Genomic DNA, 24,223 nt, shown 5'->3' on the forward strand with positions numbered 1-24,223 from the left:
TGCCTTATTTTTTACGTTTGACATTGAAATACTTAAATGTAGTGAAATATTGACCAGTCTTGGACAGCTGCATATATACATTCCTGGTGCTTGGAATGGGTATTAAATTTTATCGTAATATCCGTCCTGCGAATGTCTACTCAATTACTTTATCATTAATAGTTATACAAAAATTTGTATAACTATAACATTGAGGCTGCTCATAAATATAGATGTGTTTCATCCATATCTGCGTTAACTTTTTGTAAACGAAAATTTGACCATTACAAATCGGTCTACTTATTACATATTTGCATCGTTTGCAGCTTAGCAATAAAATAAAGCTGGTCAGGTTTGCAAATTTTTTTGCCATAGATCTTCCCCATCTCAAAGGCTAGGTTATGTAAGGAAAATATTTTGGAGAAAACATGTTGCCATGAAAACATCTAAATTTGCGGAAATTATCACATAAAATCGTCACAATGTCAAGTAAGGACTTAATCACCATGATGGGTCATCATGGGGTTGGGTGATCAAGTTTAGTATGACATTTCAACTAGGCGCAGCCCGTCCAACAAGGCCCCTTGAAAATATCCTCTCCCTCGTGCAGACTAACTGTGACCTTCAAATCATTCATGACGCCGTGGACGCCAAAATTTTCCAGAGAAATGAGCCCCTCATTAACCCCACATTAGTTTTTAACGTTGAAAATTTTGACTTCACTGTGACCACGGATGTCTTCAAGGCTCGCCCGGGTCCCTGCCGCATGGCCCTGTTCTTCATAAATTTCTTGACTTACACGCAAATCAGGTGGCCAGAAAGAGAGTCTTACTATTTACCCAGCTTGATCGAAACCGTGAAAGATAAGCAATTTCATTTTATCCACTACAAGCATAAGATAATACTTACTGAAAAAAATATTTACACAATTATCCTGGCAAACTCTGAAAATTCCAATGTATTCGATAACAATTCAAAAATTTTTTCAGAAATGATTTACAATTTCGGGGTTGCATACATCTCTAGAAATCTGAAACTTGTCAAGCTTTGTATAAAAACGTTCGATACTTCAGAAAACGTTAAGTGCTTGATAGATATGAATGACATTTGCAAATTATTCACGGAACTTGTCCCTTTAACGCCAAGGTTTTGGGAAATATCGCCCTCCTTGGAACCATTTAATGGCGCTAATCATTTAAAATTAATTAATGCCAAGGTATCTCCTAATCCATTTAATCAGCGGGGTAATCCCTACAGTCTTGCACAGGTCGTGTTTCGCCGGGCCAATGTCACCGTAATTACTGGTAATGTTTGCAATGATATGAAGACGGCTTGCGGATCGGTGAATCTTCTCACAATGAGGCACGTGTTTGCCAAATCGGTACCCGTGACGTGGACCGGGTACGAATTTTTGTCTTGTTTTAAAGAGACCTATATTAGCTTCGAATTCTATGTGAATCCGTTCAAGAAGGAGGTTTGGATAGCTCTGTTTATCTCGATTGTTACCGTTTTCACGTTAATTACTTTATTCATAAAATTCCTGTATGATAGGAAGATCTCATTTTGCCCCTGGTTGTTCGTCCTATCAACGCTTTTTGAAGAACCGGGGGCAATCTCGGATAAAAAATTGGAGGCTCATTTCATGTTCCGCTTTGTCCTGGGGAGTTGGTGTTTAGTGTCGGTTATTTTAACGAACTGTTATAATGGATTAATGATCACTGATTTGAACGCGCCACTCGGTTCTATTAGACCGGAAAGGTTTAGGGATTTAAATTGTGGGCACTTTGGATCAGCTGGTGGTGGTGGCCCGATAAGTTTACAACAGTTTGAGAAACAGGCGGATCTTCCATCACTAAAATGGTACAACTTAGCAATGCTTTCCCACACATATCAGTACCCTCTTGACGGGAGTTACAAAAATTTTCGTAACCCGTACGAATCTAAGGACTGTTTCAAATTATTGTCTCCTGCCGAGCAACATCCGCGTTATCGAGTCCAATATTGCCAATTTTTTAATTTTTTGATTTCCGAGTATAGCAAATTTTCTCGAGGTAGCGATTTTTTAAATGACAAAAAAGTCGTGCCTCGGGGAGCAGATTTATTGTATTTAAATCTTCTTCACCCTCGCCACGGCCATTTTCCTAGCGGCCTCGACTATTCGAGGAAGGAATATTCATTAGACGAAATAAATCACAAAGTCGAAAAGGAAGTTGTTGATTGTTCCCAGAAAAACGTGTTCGTCACTAGGGACAAAGATTTCCGGGTGCAATATAAATTTCTCAGGGAAAAGTATTCCTCGAAGGAGTTTTACAAGGGGAAAGACGTCTTAAATTCTAAGCCGATCGCGTTAGAGTTTTTGAATGAGGGCTCTTCGAAAGTTCCGCGGTATTTCGAGGGGCTAATAGAGACCGGGATTTACGCCAGGATTGAGGAGGAAATTGAAACGAGACAAGTTTTGGATCGAATCCGTGGAAAGAAACGTGTGGTCCAAGATGAAACTAAATCATTCGGATTGAATGGTGCAATATTCACGTTGTTTGTCTTGTGTGGATTTGTAATTTTGGGTGCATTGACGTCCTTCCTCTGCGAGTGTCGTGCTCATTTAGTAAAATGTTTCACAAGTTTCCATGCTCATATAGTCCAATTTTTCAGAACGGTTTATTGCGCGATGAATAAATTTATAGAACACATTAAAACGTTAATATAGTCAAATTCATAGTATGTATTTATTTTTATTATAATTATGTAATTAATATGCGCATTTATTATGTACATATATGGAAATTATGTGACTAAATATGTGCGTAACAACATTTTTGAAAAATCTCTCCATGTGATAAAGATGGAGAGATTCAATTATACGAACATGAATCCTCAAAACAATATTATTATACCTCTCCGAAACAGCTACACTCCACACTATTGTATTATAAGTAAAATTAGTTATCCATACGCTAAAAATTGTTAATTATTAATTTTCGTGATACAATTTCAAGCTAAAGGATGGCGACTTACACTGTTATTATTACGTATGTATATTGTATATATATTATGTAGTTGGCTGCCAAATAACTAAAGAACTCGCCTGAGTCTGGTTAAATGTTGTGAGTTAAGATGAGACGGGCTCTGATGAAATGAGATGACTTGTAGTGAGACGAAATTAACTCGTTTCTAAAAATTGGTCATTTTTGTGTATGAATCTTATCTTTAAGATGAGATGAGTAGAGACGAGTTACGATTTTGAAGTTTGTGAGAGGAGAGTTGAAAGGAGCGGTAATGACGAATGTGAAGTAGCGGTGACTCCATGAGCTTTTAAAAATAATGTTACAATATTAGGTGTATGTATCAGAATTAGTAAATGTGTACGTAATTTATACATTTATAAATTATTAAAGATTAACGTATGTATACATACATTATTTCTAACGTTATTACGTTATTATTATACGTTAGCTCATTTATGTATACATAAATACGCTATTAAAAATCTGGGATAGTCATGTATGTAGGTATTAATTTCTTAGTATTAAAATTATACAGGTCCGTAAAAATTTGTTACCGATATGGTAAACCTTTAATATAAAGCTGTTACTACATGGTATTATTTATGTATCAACAGCATTTTGGTTTGTATTGCCAATTATTTATACAATAGTTAGTTAGAGCTTACATATTTGGTTTGTTGTGTCAAAATTTACGGTTATTTAAAAATATCTGGTTAATAATGTATAACTCATTTTATTTGTTGTGCTTGTAAAATCAAATAATAGTCGTGCTCTATGGGTAAACCCTGCAAGAGCTAATACATTTACATCTACACCTGTCTATCTAAATGAATGCTACTTAAATCCAGATTACACTTTTAACACGAACATGAACTCTTTATCAAGTTAACATTGCCCTTGTTTTTTTACAGTTGTTTCTATTTCATATTACAGTGTTTATCGAATATCGACCACTCTGGGATCGTCCATATATTACGTCATCAAAAAATCCTGAAAAAACCACCCACCCACCCCAAAATCATCAATCGTCATCACTTCTCAAAAGCACCCACCCACCCCCTATGATAACGTCAACATATTAAATCTTAAAATTATCAATACGTAGGTCTTATAAAGCTAATATGTGGTTCTTTATTTTTATGACCAACACAGCTTCATTAACTACATTAATAAGTAATGTTTGGGTTTCACTCAAAAACATTAACGGAGTTTCGATCGGTATTAATTATGCTTTGAAGCAAATGGACATGTTAGTCATTCTTTCGTGTATGGAAGATGCGTATCATTCTCAGAAATACTTTTAGTAATTAAAAAATGCTACTCTTCATTATCTTTTAAGTTTAAACCAATTTCAGATTTGCTTGTATTTTTCAAAATTCAGAAATAGTAACATAGTTCCAAACATTAAGAGCTTCAAGAAACATACATATGATAACTAATTATGAGGAAACATGCTCAACGTTTTGAGATTGGGCTAGAATGTGTAAAATGTATGTAGTAAAAATGCTGTTCTGGGCTCAAAATTTATATGTACCAACTTTAGTCCATAGTAGACAATTCTCGGAATCACGAAAATGCAAGCATACGATCGGAATATTTCTGTGCATTAACAATTCAAAACTAAGCTGGCCAAGATCCGAGAAAATAAATTCATGCTAGAGCATTGTAATTTAAACAAGGCGAGGCGTAATATGCCCAATTTCCCCATATTTGCTAAATTCGGAATAAGGAGAAAATTTTCTATAATGAATCGATTCTATCGTGAGACCTTATGTCTTAACGCAAATTACGGAAATTTTAAGACATCAAACTCGACAATCGAGAGAGCAATAACGCTACATACACATGTCATTGTAAGAGTTGCCCACATATTGTAAGCGTCAGGAGTGTTTTGAATTGTAGAAAATGAATGAATGAATAAAATCTAACGGCAATTTGTGCAATACTACCGATGACCACACCGAAGTTTTTTAATCTTCAGTGGTCCAAGTACACCTTCCCCACCGGTGGAGAGAGCACTTTGTCACACACCTCTCATGAGATTGCCTCTCGTTTCATCAACTTCTACGATGACTTTATCTATAACCCGCCGAAATTTTTCGAAATTTGTTGGTGTCTTTTTGTCTGGAGTATTCAGGGTCACAGATTCTATTAGGAGAGGAATAAAAACTAACCAAATTCAGGGCGCGTAGGGATTGTTGTAATGTTGTAATTTTATTTTGGAGACGTATTTGTTTGGTGTGCATATTGGTTGGTTGGCGAATATCGGTTAGAAAATCCCCAAGAAATTGTTATCCGAAATCGACCATTTCATAAAGAATTTTTCCCAAGGAACATTGTCACAAAAGAAAGTCATGGAAAAGTTGGTATTATGCAGATATAGTATTGTGCATTCAGTAGTATCTAGTGTAACTAGTTCCGTTACAACTATATACAAATCTAAATTAGCGGGACTGCTATCCCCAATAAAGCTGTAGGCCCACAAAAAAGTTTCGCGTACTGTTTTTCGAAAAATCGGCGCCGTGAAAAGTTAGAAAATGCTCCGACCAAAACTCAAAGTGGAAATATTGTTAAAATATGTCACCTGTATGTGACTTGGGTCGTCGGGATCAAACTTTAAAAAAATGTATCAAAATGAACCAAAGTTCGCACGTTAAAAAACTGCATCCCGAAAATTTGTTGGAAACCGACCCAGTACGCAGCCGACTTAAAACAAAAGGTACAGATTTCGACTGTTCATAACTCTCAGGTCCCTGTGCAAAGTTCTGATGCCACTCCTTTAGATTTGTAATCGATTTCGACTACTAAAACAATAGCTTCATCTCAGACGAGCTCAAGTTTTTATGGGGGTTTCGGAAAAAAACTAGAGGATGAGTTGAAAAAAGTTGGCCTCGAAAATATAGGAAAATTAATGAATTCGTCGAAACGGCGATATAGGCTGGCTAGCCAAAGCTCTAGGGAACACATTGAATAGACAAAACAAATTCATCGACCCCAAGGTCAGTTTTAAGGTCAATTTTAAAACCTCTCCAGATAGGATCTGTTAACCTTTGTATTGTTTCTCCATTAATACCCAAAATCTTTCAATGAAATATTTCAATGACACTGAGGGAAGTTTGGAGCGTTGTTTTTTTCTCAACGAAATCAGTTTTTTCCTCGATGGTACCCTGTCAATATTTTGGCATTTTAGCACATAAACATGTCAGGCCAAAATAAAACGCGTTTGTTTTGGACAGAGGGGATAAGTCTCTTGATGATTCATTCTTTCAAATACAGCCCAAAGTTTACATATACTCTTGGTGGGAGCGAATGGATTTGAGACGCTCCCATTTCTCTCGATCGCCAGCCATTTTATGTATTTCATTGGAAATTTTGCTTGGCTTTGAATTTATATTTTCAACGAACGTCATTTATATTTATTCGTGAGCAGAACTTTACACGATTGATGCTTCGAGGTCAACGGGGCAGTAGTTGTCATCATCCACGACGACAAAACTTCTGGCAGATTTCCACATTATCTCAACAAATTTGGTTTAGCTCCGGTCTTTTTATCTTGATTGTATTTTGGCGCGGTCTTAGGGTTGTAAGTTTTGAAGCCCATCATATTGGTCTGATCTTTAGTCTGATCTTTGATCTAAAATTTTGATCCAAAGTATTTTCGACTTTTATAATTGGTCCAAAGTTCGAAATTTGTTGAAGTCGTCGGCCAATCAACTATTTATTAATCCCAAGAGGGAATGGTTTTCAACGATTGTTGTATAACTTCCACACCTTGAAGCTTGATACCTTAATTCCCGAAGGTTTAATTAGAAAAAATTGTTCGGGAGTACCCAACAATGAATCGAAAGTTTCCTGGTTCCAAACCTGGTGACATTCTAATCAGGAATGTCAAATGTCACCTTCAACAGATACTAAGGGTTCTTTATCCTATTATTTGTAGCAGTCTAGGAACAAGCACAGAATTGTAGTCAGTGTCGATGAATTTATTTCGTTTGTCTTATTCATGTAGAAGCAAAATGACCTTCGTTCGAATTATAAATTCAAACCGGGGCAAAATTTCCAAAACAATACATAAAATGGCTGGCGATCGATAAAAATGGGAGCGTCTCAAATCCATTTGCTTCCACCAAGAATATGACCTTTGGGCTCTAATAGAAAGAGTGGGTCATCAAAAGATTGATCCCATGGAGGGAAGATCGCTCGATCGATTTTTCCCTCGGAAGGAAAAACTGATTTCGACGAAAAAAACATCGTTCCAAACGTGTCGGCTCATTTAAAGATTTTAGGCTTTAATTGAGAAACAATATACATGGGGAAACAATATGTACTCGAAAAAAAGAACACCAAACAATTTTGGAGTTCTTTGGAAGAATTTCGGCGGGTTATGGATAAATTCGTCATTGACATTGATGAAACGAGTGGCAAAGTGCTCATGGGACAAAGTCTTCGCTACACGTTTAGGCAAGGTGTACTTGGATCTACGAAAGATAAAAAAGTTCGGAATGGTCATTGTTAGTATTGCACAATTGTTTCATTACATTTGATTTATGCACTCATTTTTGCAGGTCAAAATAACTTGGCACTTCTTTCCGTAACCAGTCCATATCTTAAATTCATTTTGTGAAACAAAAATTATTACAGCACTTTCATCTTATCCGATTTTATAATTTTCACAGCAACCTGATACCCAGGGATTTTAAAATAAATGCGGACTTTGAGTTATTCCCAGAAGCTATATACAAGCCAAAAATATTCATACCACCAACATATGTATGTAGAATTCTGCGAGCAATTTTTCAGTTTTAACGATTTGATATGTGAAATTTAAAATTTATGCAGTTTTGGAAAAAAAATGTTGAAAAATAAATTGACGTCATCAAGATTGAAACCATGTCAACAACCGTCATCAATTCGGAAAACCACCCACCCACTATTTTGATGACGTAATATATGGACGATCCCTGACTTGGATAATTATCTACCTGCTCCCCCAGGTAATAATTAGTGTAGAACGGATATTAAATACCCGTTTTATGCGCAATTAGTATGTCATAAATATTGATTTGAGCGTCATCATCATGCAATATCTATCGAAATGCATACCATTAACGATACTCATAAATAAGGATGTTCCCCATACCTTGTTTTTTGTGAAAAATTTAATCTGCCAAATGATAGGATGTTCATTATCAGTTTGCATCGTTCATACGATGGCCACAAAATACAGCTGGCTAAACAATTTTGACTTGAGTTCGTCCGCATCTATTTAAGAGGCTAGCTAAGGTATCAATATATTTGTTGTGAAAATACCGACACTCACGTAAAATCGTCACAATGTTAAGTAAGAATCAATTGGTGGTCAAGTTGTGCAGCACAATTCTACTTGGGGTAGTAGCACATCCCGTAGGGGCAGCCACGCTTATTGATAATCTTCTCTCCCTCGTGCAGACCAACTGTGACCTGCAAATCATTCATGACGCCGAGGACTCTAAAATTTTCCAGAGAAGCGAGCCCCTCGTTAATCCAACATTAATTTTCCATGTTGAAAATTTTGACCACTCTGTGACCACGGACGTGTTCCAGGCTCGCCCAAATCCCTGCCGTGTGGCCCTGTTCGTCATAAATTTCTTGACTTACACGCAAATAAGGTGGCCTGAAAAGCAGTCTTACTATTTACCCACCTTAATCGAAACTGTGCAAGATAAACAATTTCATTTTATTCAAAATGAGTATAAGATAATTCTTCCAGCAAAAAATATTTACACAATTATCCTTACAAACTCTGAAAATTCCAGTCTATTGGATAACAGTTCAAAAATTTTCTCAGAAATAATTTACAATTTCGGGGTTGCATACATCTCTAGAAATCTGAAACTCGTCAAGCTTTGTATAAAAACGTTCGATACTTTGGCAAATGTGAAGTGCTTGAAAGAAATCAATGACATCTGCAAGTTATTCACGAAACGGATCCCTCTGGCTCCAAGATTTTGGAGAGTATCACCCTCCTTGGAACCATTTAATGGCGCGAATAATTTAGAATTCACTAATCCAGAGACATCTACTAACCCCTTCAAACAGAGGGGTAATCGCTATAGTCTTGCCCAGGTCGTGTTTCGCCATGCCAACGTCACGGTAATTAATGCTTATGATTGCATTGATATGAAGACGGCTTGCGGAGCGGTGAAACTGCAGACAATTAATGATCCAATAAGACACGGATTTGCCAAATCGGTACCCGTGATATGGACAGGGTTCGAATTTTTCAGTTGTTTCAAAGAGACCTTTATCAGCTTCGAATTCTACGTTAATCCGTTTCAGAAAGAGGTTTGGACAGCTCTGCTTATCTCAATTTTTACCGTTCTCACGTCAATTTATCTATACCTAAAAGTCTCCCTGGATGGAGGGAACATCTCACTTAGCCCCTGGTTATTCGTCCTATCAACGCTTTTTGAAGAACCGCCAACGATCTCCAATAGAAAATTGGAGGCACATTTCATGTTCCGATTCGTCCTAGGGAGTTGGTGTTTAGTGGCTGTTATTCTGACGAATTGTTATAATGGGTTGATGATCACTGATTTGAATGCACCACTTAGTTCAATAAAACCAGAAAATTTTGGAGACTTAATTGGAGAGCAACGTGGAGGTCCCATAAGCTTAAAACAACTAAGGAAACGGGTAGATTTCCCGCTGCTAAAATGGTATAATTTAGCCGTGCTGTCCCACACGTATCAGTACAGTCTTGACGGGAAGTATAACAATTTTCGCAACCCTTACGAGTCTAAGGACTGCTTTAAATTATTGTCGCCCGCGGAGGAACACTCGCATTATCGAGTCCAATATTTTCAGTTTTTTGAATTTCTCATTTCCGAGTACAACAAATTTCCTCTAGGTAGCGATCTTTCTAATGACAAACAAGTCGTATCAAGAGCTTCGGATTTATGGCATTTGAACCTTCTTCACCCCCGTCACGGACATTTTCCTAGCGGGCTAGACTATTCTAGTAAAGAATATTCATTAGACGAAATAAATCACAAAATCGAAACTGAAGTTGTTGATTGTTCCGAGAAAAACGTTTTCGTCACTAGGGGCAAATATTTCCGGGTGCAATACAAATTTTTGAGGGAAAAGTATTCCTCGAAGGAGTTTTACAAGGGGAAAGACGTCTTAAATTCTAAGCCGATCGCGTTAGAGTTTTTGAATGAGGGCTCTTCGAAAGTCCCGCGATATTTCGAGGGGCTAATAGAGACCGGGATTTACGCCAGGATAGAGGAGGAAATTGAGGCGAGACAAGTGCTGGAGATGGTACCGGTTGAGAAACCACTAGGACAACGTGAGACTGAGGCGTTTGGACTGAATGGTTCCATAGTCACGTTGTTTATCTTGTGTGGATTTGTAATTTTGGGTGCGTTGACGTCTTTCCTCTACGAGTGCCATGCTCGTATAATTCAATTTTTCAGAAGTATTTGTTACATGATGAATAAATTTATAGCAAAGATTAAAACGTTAATATAGTCAAATTCATAGTATGTATTTATTAGACATGCACCGAGTACTCGGCGCTGCCGAGTACTCGGCAGGTTTTGGCCGTGTTCTCACTACTCGGACTCGGCCGAGTATTTTTGCGTGCTCGGCCGAGTATTTCTTACATTTTTATATGCATCCAGTACCACTTTACCCGGTATTTACACCGCGCAGTTCAAATTATCCATCATGGGATTTTTGCAATCAACATCAAACTTACTTGAAAAATACACCAATGAAATTTGTTACTTCTATCCGATAATCAACTTTAATCGAAATGTTGGAACAGGAAGAAGAATCAGTAGCTTCACGTGATTCCGTCCACCAGTTCTCAAAATAATGATACTGGTGGTTAAATATTATGTAAACAATGATTTTTTTTATGATCTTTTTGACAATTTACTCGGTGGCCGAGCCTTGCTCGGTACTCGGCAAACGAGCAGAAACGAGTACTCGGCAAAAATATAACCGAGTACTCGGTGCTCGGCCGAGTCGACTTTTTCGGTACTCGGTGCATGTCTAGTATTTATATTATAATTATGTCATTAATGTGCGTATTTATTGTGTATATGGAAATTATAAATTATGTGACTGCCTAAATATGTAACAAAATTTTTGAGTAATATCTCCATCTCATATATGTTCGCGTATAGATAATGTTAAGATGTCTGTTATAAAGAAAGTGGATTATGTACCGTAAAGACTCTATTTATAGTCGGGTCTTGAGCCCAACTTTGAAAAATTTAATAAGCTTGTCCCTAATTATGACACTCCTTTAACATCTGTTTCTAGATGCTCCAAGTTATGCATAACCGAAAAAATAATTTATCCGGGTCTCTAATTATTAGGGTTGCCCCGGGCAGTGCTACTACCCGGTACCCGGCTACCTGGTACTCGGCCTAAAGTTTTTGCCGGGTACCCGGCTACCCGGCCGGGTACCGGTAACATATATTTTTAAAATAACGGGACTTTTTCAACTTTTTCTTGAGTTTGCAACAATTTTATAAGCTTTAAAAATTACAAGTTACATTTCCACAGTGCAGACTTCATTTTCAACCTCCGTACAAAATTTCACATGGAAGTAATATTTTTGAAAATTGGTATGGGTCACCTTCTCTATGGTTACGCTCACTATGGTTACACTTTGCTCCCCTAATCCACCAATACGGCCCCCACAGATCAACTATGTTACCGATGTAGCCTATCTTTGAACTTGCTTCCTATACCTTTGTCCAATATGCATATGGTAAAAATGTCAACTTCTCAAGCTAATAATTTGAGCTAGAACGTGGATATTACAGAAATCCAAGAATCATGTTGGAGACACAAAGAGCGTACTCACGATATCATCGCAATCATTTAGCCAACTTGTTAGGCTTAAAAAAGTTATTTCTTGACTGGATTCGGATCACCTCACAAAACAAATTTTGCGAGACTTTCGAGGTGATATCCTGCGAATCGATTAGCAAGATAGCACAAAAGCTTCGCAAGTCATTCTTTATGTGCAAGATATGCAAATTCATTGATTGATAACTCGTTGACGTGAGTGCGCTCAAAGTAATTTAAAAATTTGTATGGTAATTTTCAAATAAGTGTTGGCCGAGGTTGTACTTATTCTCTCCAAATATATTATTTTATATCAAGTACAAAATCTTGAAATCCATCGGATTATATTTTTTGTATAATTTTGCATTTTAAGTAAGAAAATTGAATATTTAAATTACCCGGCCGGGTAGACCGGGTACCTAAATATACCCGGCCGGGTTCCGGGTATCCCAAAACAGGCCGGGTATGCCGGGTACCGGGTAGCTACCCGGTACCCGGGGCAACCCTACTAATTATACCTGGTTTCAAATTGTAGTCGGATTTGTGTCGTCTTTAGACCCGGCTATAAATAGAGTCTTTATGGTATGTACCCATATGTATGTATGTATGTATGTATGTATGTATGTATGTATCTTTATTGCATAAATAGCCAGTAGCTCTTGCAAGTCACAATCACATAGTTAGTTACATAGTTAAGTCAAATTTTCGATTATAATAATTGTGATAGTAGTAGTCAGGGGAGTAGAGGGAAAACCAGACTTTGGTGGTCGGTCTGGAAAACCTCTACCTGAACTGGGAATGATGCCCAGTTCACCATTCGGCCCTGACTACCTGTGAAACCCAGGTTCGACCAATGCAAGACAGAGATTATAGGCGATTTACATATGAGGAAAAATGGTGACATCCAAATGAATAGGCGCCGTGCTGGCGGAGACACGACGGGTTCTGGGCTGGAGCGGAGCGTCCATGGACCACAAACTAACCAATGACCCATCAGGGTTCGGCCTAAGTGACCCCATAAAGGGGCCATGAAACACCCCACAAACTAACCTCTCCCACCGCAGCACATGACTAGGTCATGGGAACCCCGTAGACCTACTCCAGCCGCCCCCACCAGCACTGCGCACACTCACTCTTCCGTCGACCACTCCCACATGCTCACCACCCCAACATATCAAAGGTCTTACCTGGGGGAGCTCCTCCAAAGCGTAGATCCTCCAGTGCACAGGGTCCGACGAGATCCATCTTCGCCTGATGGCTCAGCTTGTCGTTGCTGGGACGGGTGTGGCAGGGGGTGTCACCAGGCACGCAGGTGGGAGGAGTGAGTGGACGAGGCTCACATGGCGAAAAAGCCTTGGGACACACTTTACTTGCCCTGGTACACCCGCGACCCAGATGGAAGAGGATCCAGATGCAGAGCGAGAGAGAGACACGTCTTGCACAGGAGGAGGCTAAAGAGGAACCGGTATGTACCCATATGTCAATGATTATGCATGTAAATAAGTACTGCTCTGAATGAAATTAAATTGCTAAGAAATCAGAGAGTTGCATGAATAAAGTTTGTTTAATAAATTTTAAACAGGTTAAACTAATGCCACTGTCTGAAAAGTGAATGCATTTTGAATTTGATATTAAGCAAACAATACCAAATCCAGAGTAACATTAACTTGATAAGGAGGAAAATTTACTTTGGATTTTGTACAGGTTACTTAATATTGAATTCAGAATGCATTTTGGTTCCAAAAGTCTAACAGTGTAGAATAGAATGCTAATAATTACATATCTCAAAGATATTCGTGTACATTTTAAAAGAATATAAACGACAATGTAACAAATATTATCGTCCCCAGTAGTCGTCACAAATGGTGTTGAACGCGACTTGAAACGCGGTTGGAAGTCCTTCCGGTTCAATTCGGACCAACGTTTCTCCCCCAGTTCCTATGCAATCCTTCAAATTAATGGAAATCGTAAACGTGACTGTTCCATCCGGTCCAAGTTCGTCACAAACATTGGTTTCTTGCAAAGACCCGCCATTGCAGGACGAGAAGTAGCGAATGTTGAGACTGCCATCGTCCCCACCGATGCGTTCGAGTTTGGTCCTCTGCTCGATCTGGTTATACTGATTGATCAGAAGGTTAACCACGTTGGAGGAATCACGGTTCAAAATTCCGATCGCCGAGTTGGGAATGTTTTGTCTTAAGTATTCATATTCCCAGGTGGAATCGCTAGTTACGCCGAAGATGGGAGTTATCTTTTTGGAGTGAAAGATTGAAATAATGTCTTCTTCTGACGGGTAGTCGTAGGTAAGCTCTCCCGTGTACAGACCGGTGGGTGACAGGGCGCAGCTACGATTGAATGGGAGGAGATTGTAGGGCTGAAAATGGCGGGGTAAAATTTTCTTAAGTGACAATGAAGTACAGCTTATTATCGGATCTGATAATATTGATGGATCAATTTTTTGTATATTTATACTGCCATTAACTATTTATGCAAGGGTCCGATCCGAACAATTGGTTCGCACCATTTCCGATCCGCATGATATTTAACGGCATACCTGTTCAATTTAATTCATTTGACTGAATATGATCGTGAATGAAAATGAATTTCCTGTCAATTCATTTCCTTTCAAATGAATGAAAGTTACTGAAGCATTACGTCATTTCATTTGAATGAGTATGAATGAAAGGATTTTGCACTCCTTTCACTTTTCACCCTATGCTCAATACATGGGGTGAAGTAAGACCGAATTTTAATGAAAATCTTCAGTCAGCAATCGGCATAACTGACTTTTAAAGCAAAAATAGATTTTTGAACAGTTATGGTTAACGGCCTGATCTGATATCACCAAGCCTAGATGTGACGAATCGCTTACCAGACCTTCACCTGCCTTGTGGTAGCCGGCGTCAGTTAAAAGCAGCAAAAGGTGACGAGCATTTGACCTCCAACCAATTTGATTCGTACATTCGGCAACTTGAAATAAGGCGTCAATTTGGCTCTCACTAGGGGTACCTTTTACCTGATAGGCGAAAAATGAGTTCTAATTTAACTTTTTGCATACATCATACTATGTTTCAAGCGTAAACTGCAAAAATTTTTCTGAAAATTCAATTCGCGAATTTTTTATTAGGCTCCGAAGATTGCGAAATAATGGGTGGAGGAGCGGGCGAGTGGGAGAGGAGGGCGAGGCTGACCGAGCTCGCGAGGTCAACTCCACTCCACCCCTTCACTCGTCACTCTCCGTTTGCATTTCTCCAAATAAATTTCAGCAATCCAATAATAATGTTTTCTTAAATAATAATATAATAATCTTCAAGTACTTACATTTATTGACTTGAATTAAGCGAAGCGAGTTCATCCAAATCTGAATCATCCGAATGAAAGTGATTATCGATGTAAAAGTGATGAAAACACATATTAACAGAGCAGTGAGCACATTTGATAAAAGTCTCTCTATTGCACATTTCCTCACAGTCATCAAAACTAGTCGAAAATAATGTTTCTGCCACATTTTTAAACTTCACTCGGTCACTCTTATAGTTGCATGCAAACCATGCGTATTTGAACATCGGCTCAAAAGCAGCTGACTGGAACTGGTTGTACATTAAGGACTGCATTTTAATTACGTTTTGTCTTTTATGTAAATCGATATCAATGGAATCTAGGACTACTTTTTCAAATATCTTTCGACGAAATATTTTGTATTGTCTGAAAATATATTTATCCAATGGTTGAATGATGGATGTTGCTTTAGCTGGAATTTGGAACCTTGTGCATTGTTCTGAAAGTGATTCGTAGGTCAAATCGTCAACTTGTCCTGCCCAAGAATCGTAAATTAGGATGGCTTTATTTTCACTGATGTATGGAGCAACGCAATCAGTAATCCATTTCTTCATAATAGTTTTGTCCAACTTTCCTGACTTGGAGGCGACCAAATAAATGTTGGATGGAACCTCGAGATTTTTCTTGACTATTGGACCCAAATATCCTTGTGGTTCCTGGAGGCAAATTAATAATTTTCCGATAAATTTTCCACTCATGGATAATAATGGCATCACAGTGTACGAATGTGTGTTAGCATTGTGCGAAACAACCAATCCAAGAGTGTCCTTCTCTCCTTTAATTGATAAAGTCCGCTTCGGTGAATATTCATATGTAAATCCAGATTGGTCAAAATTGAGTACAAGGTCTGGTTGAACACCTATAAGTTTTTTGTTGACATTTTCCACAAACGTGTAGGCTGCTTCTTCGACATTAGTTTTATTGTCATATTCAGCTTTTGTTAAATATTTCGTTATTTTGCGTGAAACAATTCGATTTTTTTTCTTAAAGTTGTGAATCCATGTTGAGCTAGCCTTAAATTGTAAAGATAAATCTTTGGATTTGATGATTCCCCAACGCTTTAAATCAACTTCACTAACATGAATTAAAGATTGTCTAGCATGATTAAATCTCTCCTTGACAAAAGTTTCCACTTTACTTAATTTCTCCAGCTTTTTACCATTCTGATCAACATACGTTTTCATCCGAGAGATTGACGCATAACTTCTAACTTTTGGGAAACGTCGCTGGGTTTGAAACAATTTGTTGGTTTTAACATTGTTATAAAAATTCACGATCTTTATCATTTCTTCAAGATTGTATTCTTCTTGCCCGATTTTTTCGACCTGCCATTCTTGGGATGATGCGAGACCTGATTCACGTGAATTAGCGTCGTTTTCACTTGCAGGAACGTCTTCATTTCATAAATATCAATTTCATCGTCACAATCAATATCTAATGAAATAACTGTTTCACGTTCACTGCTGTCAGGATTCAATAAATTTTCAATTAACACAAGTGCTTCACTAGCTAACTGATCCAAGTTAAAACTATCTTCTACTAAAGATGTATCAGGAACAGGGTATTTTAATTTTGCTAACTCTAATAACGATTCACACACTTTAATAATTGTAGCCATATTTATTTTTACAATTAGACAATAATAATGAGAGAAAATTACAGCGCTAAAAAACTTTGAATTATTGGTGAGTGGTTGGGTAATGTGAATCACAATTGAAATGCTGAAATTTATTTGGAGAAATGCAAACGGAGGGTGACGAGTGAAGAGGTGGAGTGAGCATGGGAGAGTTGACCTCGCGAGCTCGGTCAGCCTCGCCCTCGGAGGGCGGCCCTCCACTCCCACTCCCCTGCTCCTTCACCCATTATTTCGCAATCTTCGGAGCCTAATAAAAAATTCGCGAATTGAATTTTCAGAAAAAATTTTGCAGTTTACGCTTGAAACATAGTATGATGTATGCAAAAAGTTAAATTAGAACTCATTTTTCGCCTATCAGGTAAAAGGTACCCCTAGTCAGGCCCATCCATCCCGTACTTGATACTACTTGCGGGGACAGCTGATCTAAACTCGTCAGCATTCTTGGTGAGAGGTAGGAAATTCTGGAAGCTGTAGCTGTGCAGTTGGGAAATCAAGATGTAAAGATTAATTTATACTTAATATTAATTTATACTTAATATTAATTAAACCAGCTTATGCTTTAAGATTTTTATTATCACTAAATTTATTAGTATGAAATTCGCAAGCGACACAATTTCGCATTGGGCCGACGTCTTTTCACCCACATAGGGGAAAACACGCAGTAGAGTTGAAAAATTTGGCACTTTTAAAATTTATCACTCGTTTTCTCCTTTTCGAATGCAAATATCTCAGTCCTTGGGGGAATCGTGCCTTTGGCAAATTTCAAATTAATTACACGTGTGGCTATGTAATTGGGTCAAAATCAGAGAGCATACGCTGGGAGACTTCCCTTCTTAGTGTTTTTTATCTTACTCGCCATAGCCACCGAATGGAGAGAGTGGTTTGTCCACGTGTGCCCCGTAGCCTAGCTGGTAATCGGTCGTCATTGCTTGCACCGATGTGACCAGCTGGGTGCTAAGACGGATAAGATTTTCCCTGTCGTCCGACATGGATCCGGACAAGTCAAGCAAGACGTAAACATCGAGAGGGTGAAATTCCAAATTGAACGTGACCTCGAAGGTTTTACTCTCATTTTGGCAGAGTGTCAAAGTTTGCACGGGTGGAGTGGGCAGGCTGGGGTCGATTGAGACATGGATGGCGGGCGCACCACAGGCGCCACCCAGACATCCGTAGAGCTCCAAATTTTCGTAAGTGTCACATCGGAATTGCGTGTAGGTTGAGAGCGTGCAGAACGAACACTCCATTGAAAGACAGGTCGTCATCGAGGTGGAGTACTGATTGCAATTGTTGGCTGCAGAAATATGTGGAAAGTAGAATGTAGAAATATGCATTTACTAATGACTCATATAGGAACGTGTATACATTACGTCATCAAAAAAAGGGGGGATCTTGGGCCGCCTATCTTGCTCTTGGTTAGATTAACATGAGCAGGATAGGAAAGTGATGGGTGGTGGTTTAAAAGGCCGCATATTTTTTGCTGGCGCAGTATATGGACGGTCCCTAGGGTTGGAATTAATCTTACCATATGGAGGTGGTGTTGTAGTTGGTGTAGTGGTTGGCTCGGTCGTAGTTGAACAATCGTAGTGCCCATCATGACACAAAATTATCTCATCAATATACAAGGAACTGTCCAAGTAGAGGGATCCGTTCAACTTAATCTGTTCCAATATTTAAAAAAATTAACATTTCGATACTTGTCTAAAAAATATTGTGCCACCTCTAACGTGCATTTTATGTAAACCCATCTCACCGTTCCTTCCGCGTGATTCAGCATGATCTGCTCCTCGTAATCCTAGGCAAAAAACTTATGCGATTTTAAAACATGGTAGTCCACGCCGAGGTCTCTCCTCCCAGGAATTGGCGTCGGTCCAACGGCACTCTTCGTGTCCAAATTGCAATAGCGGATCGACATCGTGAGATAGCTCAGGCCGCAGATATGCTTCCGAATGTTGAACACGAACGAAAACGGTTCAACCTCCCCGCCCACGTCGTCATCCTGTCCGCCAAATCTCGTTAAGTAAAAATACTCAGCCCCCCGGCTCGACCGGCATCCCCCGGCAGGACTGGAATTAATGACATCCCAATGAACATCGGTGTCAAAATAGGTAAGAAAATCGTCCCTGTTCGAGAGCACGAGTCGACCCGCATCTTTCTGTCCAGCAACGGCAAGTACAGCGATGAGAAGGATGATGATAACGGTATCTGTTGAACAAAACTGTTTTTCATTTAAAATTCAGTAAATTTAAAAATTGTTAAAAATTATTTGTTCGTTATTCAACCATGGAAAATTTTAAAGTATTTAAATATTATTCATTTTATCTGATTGGACTTTTCGCCACGAATTAACCTTTTAAAACGTGTGTATAATGACGTGACCAAAACGTTACCGCCGGAGATTTACTGTGCTTATTGGGTTATGATTCGGGAGTCAATTTCCAAAAACAAAATCTAGTTTTGTGAAGGGAGGGACGCTAAATAGACGGTTACTGTGGGAAGGGTTTTTTGGAGTATTTTAAAATAAATTTTTGCTCATTTAAATCTTTTGCAATGTTATGGTAGAAATTCAACACGTGCACAATTTTGTATTCGAGTGTTTTTTTGTGCAAATTTGATCAAATAACTAGTAATTATTTTATTATATAAAATATTATTATGAGTTATGAAGAGCGAAAAATTTTTTTAACGAGGTCTATTGACCTCCTCCCGCAGTGGAGAAAAAATTTGGGTGGAGGCTAAAAGACCTCCTCCCGCACCATAGCTGCAAATTTGTGGAGGTTTATTGACCTCCTCCCGCAGTAAGCCCGAAAATTTTAGGAGGCTAAAAGACTTCCTCCCGCAGCAACGCAATGTTTCCAAGGAGGCCAAAAAGCCTCCATACGTTTTAAAAGGTTAAGGATGTGAAAACGGAAAAAAATCATTCACCATTCTTAATGAACAGGAAATGAATATAGAAGTTTTAAATACTTCACTAATTAAAAAAATATATTTATTCGTGATTCAAGAATTTATTAAATAAGGAATGAACGAATGTTAATGTGAGCAGTTGTGATGATAACTCTACCAGCTAATTCTTTAACTTTTTGGGTCGCCATATTTAGGGTTACGTTGTCACTCTACTTTTCGTATGGACATAGATCTGGCTGCAATTTCTCGTTAAATAGGACGAGATGAAATAAATCAATGGATTCAACTGCCAAGGTTTATGGTTGGATTTCCAAATTCAATCAGGCATAAGTAATCCCGGATAATCCAGAAATGAATAAAATTTCAGTGAAACCTTGACGCATTTATGCACTCTTAGAAAACTAGTATTAAATTATTATTAAATATTATTCATAGAAAATTTCTTGAAAGTTTATATATCAGAAAATGTCCCAACGCCATAAATCAGGACAACGGAAAACAACTGAATCCAATTTGGTCATCTTTAATGCTGCCACTCATCAAACACCCGTGCCAACAATTATAAACAACAAATGAATGTAACTCTCATGTATGTGACATATCGTGTTTTAATTTCCAAATATTTTGTACCTGATGATGACACGAGTTCCGTGCCGAAAGCTTGGGAAATAAATTCAATTTCTTCCTTCAACCATGTCATCCGAGAATTCTTCTTTAAATTATTAAATTATTATTGGCCGGATTAAATATATTAATGTATGCCTCGACCAGCCCGGTAATAACTAGGTAAATAAGTACACGAGGGGTGGTCGTTAAGTACGGAGCTTGGCGCTGAAGCAGCAATAAATCTGGGGTACTTGCCTTACAAATTGCAATATAATCCCTCCCAGGTCAACACTCCTATTGAATTTGAAATATTCGATACCGGATTCATCAATGGTTTTAGGGAGAAAGACAAAGTAGCTGTTTATGGTGTGAAGATTAAAAGAAGAAGAATACAATTTTTTGAGTATCAAATTTGCCCGAAGAATTTTACATGAATTTGGGACAAATTTTACGAAATTGATGCCTGACGCTCTTTTTTACTTAACCTAGAATAAAGTTTAGTTATTTGTATTTAATAGTGTACATAAATATGTAATTTTACCAAATTTTTTAACATGTGCAAGCATGTCGTCGTTATTCGTGTGCAAATTATATAACTCATTATGCAATGCAGAGCTAAAGCTGGCTTCGATAGTACTAGTTTATCAGTGGCGTATGTAGATGTGTAAATAATTAAATTGGGCTGGATTTAGTTCGTGTTTTTCCAGAAGCAAATAAATACTTATCTCTGCCACCTTTGACCATTGCATTATGCTGCGACGCATCAATTTATTGGTGGTAATTATGTACAATCAGTGGCAGACAGACCAATCCTAACCTTATCATTGCATAAATACAGATATAAAACCGAGCAAATTTATGTTCTGGAATTATTTGCATGTATTTACATATACATAACCTAAAGCTGTGATTTTATCACTTTGAGATAAAAAGTCATGTTCAGTGAATTTTTACTGCCTTTGCTTAGCACCTTATCATTATGAAATTAGAGAGCTTTGAGTTGATAAGTTTTATAAACTAAGCAGGCTGCATGTTCATATTTGTGATGATGAAGTAGATGGAGGGATGGACAAAATAAATGCACGACTTCAAAACGCAAAGAGGAGATTTACATATAACTAGATGATTTGAGACTTACAGTGGCATAGGTTCTCAGAATTCTTAGTTTTTGCAAATGCTCAACCGTGCGTGAATGGAGAGTACATATTTACGTAACCTTTCTCAGTAAAAAAAAGCAAGGATTTATTTCGTCAGCGTGATTATCCATAATAAATGTTACTTATTATGAATTTGAAAAGATTTTCCCTCTGGAGTGAAGCAGTCTTTGGATGATTGGTCAATTGATAAATTCCGTGACCTTGTCTGGCTATGTGTTAGTCGAAACGTGGCGTTACATCGAACACGTGATTTTGCAATTCGATATGATTCTCAACTGGGAAAAATTGCCTTCCTTGCCGACGGAGAGGATGGCGAGACAGAGATTTTACATCCAAAACAACTTTCTGACTTCGTCCGACACGATTACAACGATTTCCGTAAAAATCCCGACCAGTTAGTTTAATACTCAGACCATTGTCACCACCAGAAATAACACAATTCTAAATAGTGATTGCATTGACTTACAATTGACAACGAACATTTTGTCAAGCACTCCCGGATAGCGGGACTCGAGAATGAGTGCGAGTTCGGTGTAAAAACGGAGGCACTGAATGCAGAGGTGCTGTTGGCGCGAGATTGTGTCCATGTCCGCAATAACGTCCAGCTGGGTTCCGTTAGATCTTCCGAGTTTGTAAAGTTCGAAGGATTTTAAGTGAACTTCGTCAAATCCTTTAAGGAACCAACGGATTACGCGGGTCAGCCTGCCCGTGACTGCTGCCCCACGAAGATCCCACTCCGCGAGAGAAAAGACAAATGCTAAAGATAAAATTTGGAAGAGCGAAACATTTAAATATTACGTAAAGACTTGTGTATACCTGTTCAAAAATTATTATCTTCATTCAAAATTCATTCAATTTAAAAATTTAAAAAATCATGGCTCGTTTATTCAAAATTTGAAAAGTAATACTTCTGTACTCAATACTCGTTATTCATGTTTATTTTTTTCAAGTTTCCATTATAATGTTGATTTCTCTACATTCCACGTTTATGTATTAGCTAAGGGATGAAAAATGAAAAATAAAATTACTCATTCATTCCTAATGCATGTGAAATGAAGGGACATAATACATACATAGTAGTACATAATATAAATATATTCAATATTAACTTTTTTAAAAGATTTTCAACAAATTCCCCACCTATTTTGTACGCATGAATAAGTTGAAAAGTGAGTGAATAATTTTTTTTCAATCTCTAAATGAATTTGAGCAGTAATGGGTCTTATATTGGTAAGAGATTTTTTAACTGAATGGGCTCAAAGGGAGGTAATCAATTACTTCATCGACCATTTTTTTAAGTTAAAACATTTAAAATTCTACTAACCGGGCTGTCCAAACTTATCGACACCGTCCGTGTGGTGTGGATAATCTTTCTCAACATCTGCCCAATCTTCATTGTGAATGTCTTTCATGTTATTCTCCTCCCACCAGGCGACCGTCTGTAGGGAAACGGGTTTAATTTACTTTTTCAAAAATTCACACCAATTATTAAGATACTGAATAAAACTCTGCAATGAACTCGTGTGCAAAAGTTCTCAAAGATTCTGCACAATCCTGTTTGCCGGATTGCATGGATTCTGTAAAAGTTTAAATTTTGCTCCAGAAAACTTTCTATTCAAAGTCTTATACGGGTCACGTGTGTAATTATGCATGTATGTAAATATGTACCTCTTGCAGCATACTCTTAGCGCGTTGAACGTCCCATTGTCGAGCTAAAAAATGAAAGCAATTTAACTAATCTATGTACGTATGAATGACAGCAGCGAAGTTTTTGCCCGACCAGGACCTTACGTACCCTTGCCTTTCGTCTGTCAGTCTGATTATCAATAACTCGTAAAAAAATTCTACCGAGTTGAAATTATATAATGAAATATGACGAGTTAGGAATTAAGTTCGAAAATGGGTTGGAGAAAAAAATACTCCGAAAAGAAGCCGCCAGACACGTAATTCGTAGCTAAACATGGCGGTATGCAAGAATTTAATTCGAGTTATACCAATTAGTTTGTGAGATTTTTATAGGGAAATTCGAAGTCCAAAAACTGTCGCAAATCTTGTCTCGGGCCCACCAACGATTGTCTTAGATATTTACATATTTAGCAATTGCTTCACCTCTCAGATATCGAACCAGAGTCAATTCCTGTGGCATCCACTCAGCCGGAAAGTTGATTTTTGAAACGGCTTCTTTAAACTGAAATTCGGAACAAACTGGGTAGACAAGCTTTGAAAATTTTTTACATACATAATTGTTAAATGAAATCGTTTTTTACCTGGTCCAATTTATGTTTCTCTGCTTGAGTTAGACTCAAATTTTCAAGGGAGAAAGTTTTCCCAAGTAGTGAGACAATTACTATTGTCGTGCAGACAGTAAGAAACAATTTCGCACAATCCATCCTGCTTAAAGGAACGAATGTGTACTTAGATCCTAAAGGATTCTAAGGTGATTGCAACTCTACCGGACTGGAAGATCTATATAATCCGACTAAAGAAGAAAATCCGTTCCTGTTATATAGCCTTGCATTTTTACGCAGCAAAAAAATGTGACATAAACTGGTTCAACTTTATCTATGTAGCATGTATGTTGTCTTGGTCGGACTTACATAAGTACTTTTATTACATCTAATTCAGACTAATAGATTTAATGTCTCGGAAGAAGTGTACCAAAAATATTTTTCGATGCGACAGGGTTTCTAAATTGCATTCTGATCAGAACTGGTCACCTTGATTTGTTCAAGACACAATTAATAAATCAT

At 37.9% G+C, this 24,223-nt stretch overlaps 2 protein-coding genes across 3 annotated transcripts; both read right to left on the minus strand.

The window, feature by feature from the left end:
• Positions 1-13,422: 13,422 nt before the first annotated feature.
• LOC110855159 (integrin beta-PS) lies at positions 13,423-19,928 on the minus strand. Of its 2 annotated transcripts, XM_035855564.1 has the most exons (7): positions 19,868-19,928; positions 18,557-19,008; positions 18,329-18,464; positions 17,659-18,097; positions 17,185-17,280; positions 14,704-14,830; positions 13,423-14,205 (listed from the first exon to the last, which is right to left on the minus strand). In XM_035855564.1, the coding sequence occupies exons 2-7, from the start codon at positions 18,578-18,580 to the stop codon at positions 13,669-13,671; spliced, it is 1,359 nt and encodes a 452-aa protein (XP_035711457.1). In that variant the 5' UTR covers positions 18,581-19,008; positions 19,868-19,928; the 3' UTR covers positions 13,423-13,668. The 2 variants fall into 2 exon arrangements, with proteins under 2 accessions (XP_035711457.1, XP_021959272.2); XM_022103580.2 differs by having other exon boundaries at positions 18,557-19,922.
• Positions 19,929-21,701: 1,773 nt separating this feature from the next.
• LOC118436912 (protein real-time-like) lies at positions 21,702-24,033 on the minus strand. The gene is made up of 5 exons (XM_035855573.1): positions 23,741-24,033; positions 23,583-23,661; positions 23,142-23,185; positions 22,798-22,912; positions 21,702-22,230 (listed from the first exon to the last, which is right to left on the minus strand). The coding sequence occupies exons 1-5, from the start codon at positions 23,861-23,863 to the stop codon at positions 21,881-21,883; spliced, it is 711 nt and encodes a 236-aa protein (XP_035711466.1). The 5' UTR covers positions 23,864-24,033; the 3' UTR covers positions 21,702-21,880.
• Positions 24,034-24,223: the final 190 nt, after the last annotated feature.

The sequence above is a fragment of the Folsomia candida genome, unplaced genomic scaffold, assembly GCF_002217175.1.
Source record: "Folsomia candida strain VU population unplaced genomic scaffold, ASM221717v1 Fcan01_Sc011, whole genome shotgun sequence".
NCBI classification, from domain to species: domain Eukaryota; kingdom Metazoa; phylum Arthropoda; class Collembola; order Entomobryomorpha; family Isotomidae; genus Folsomia; species Folsomia candida.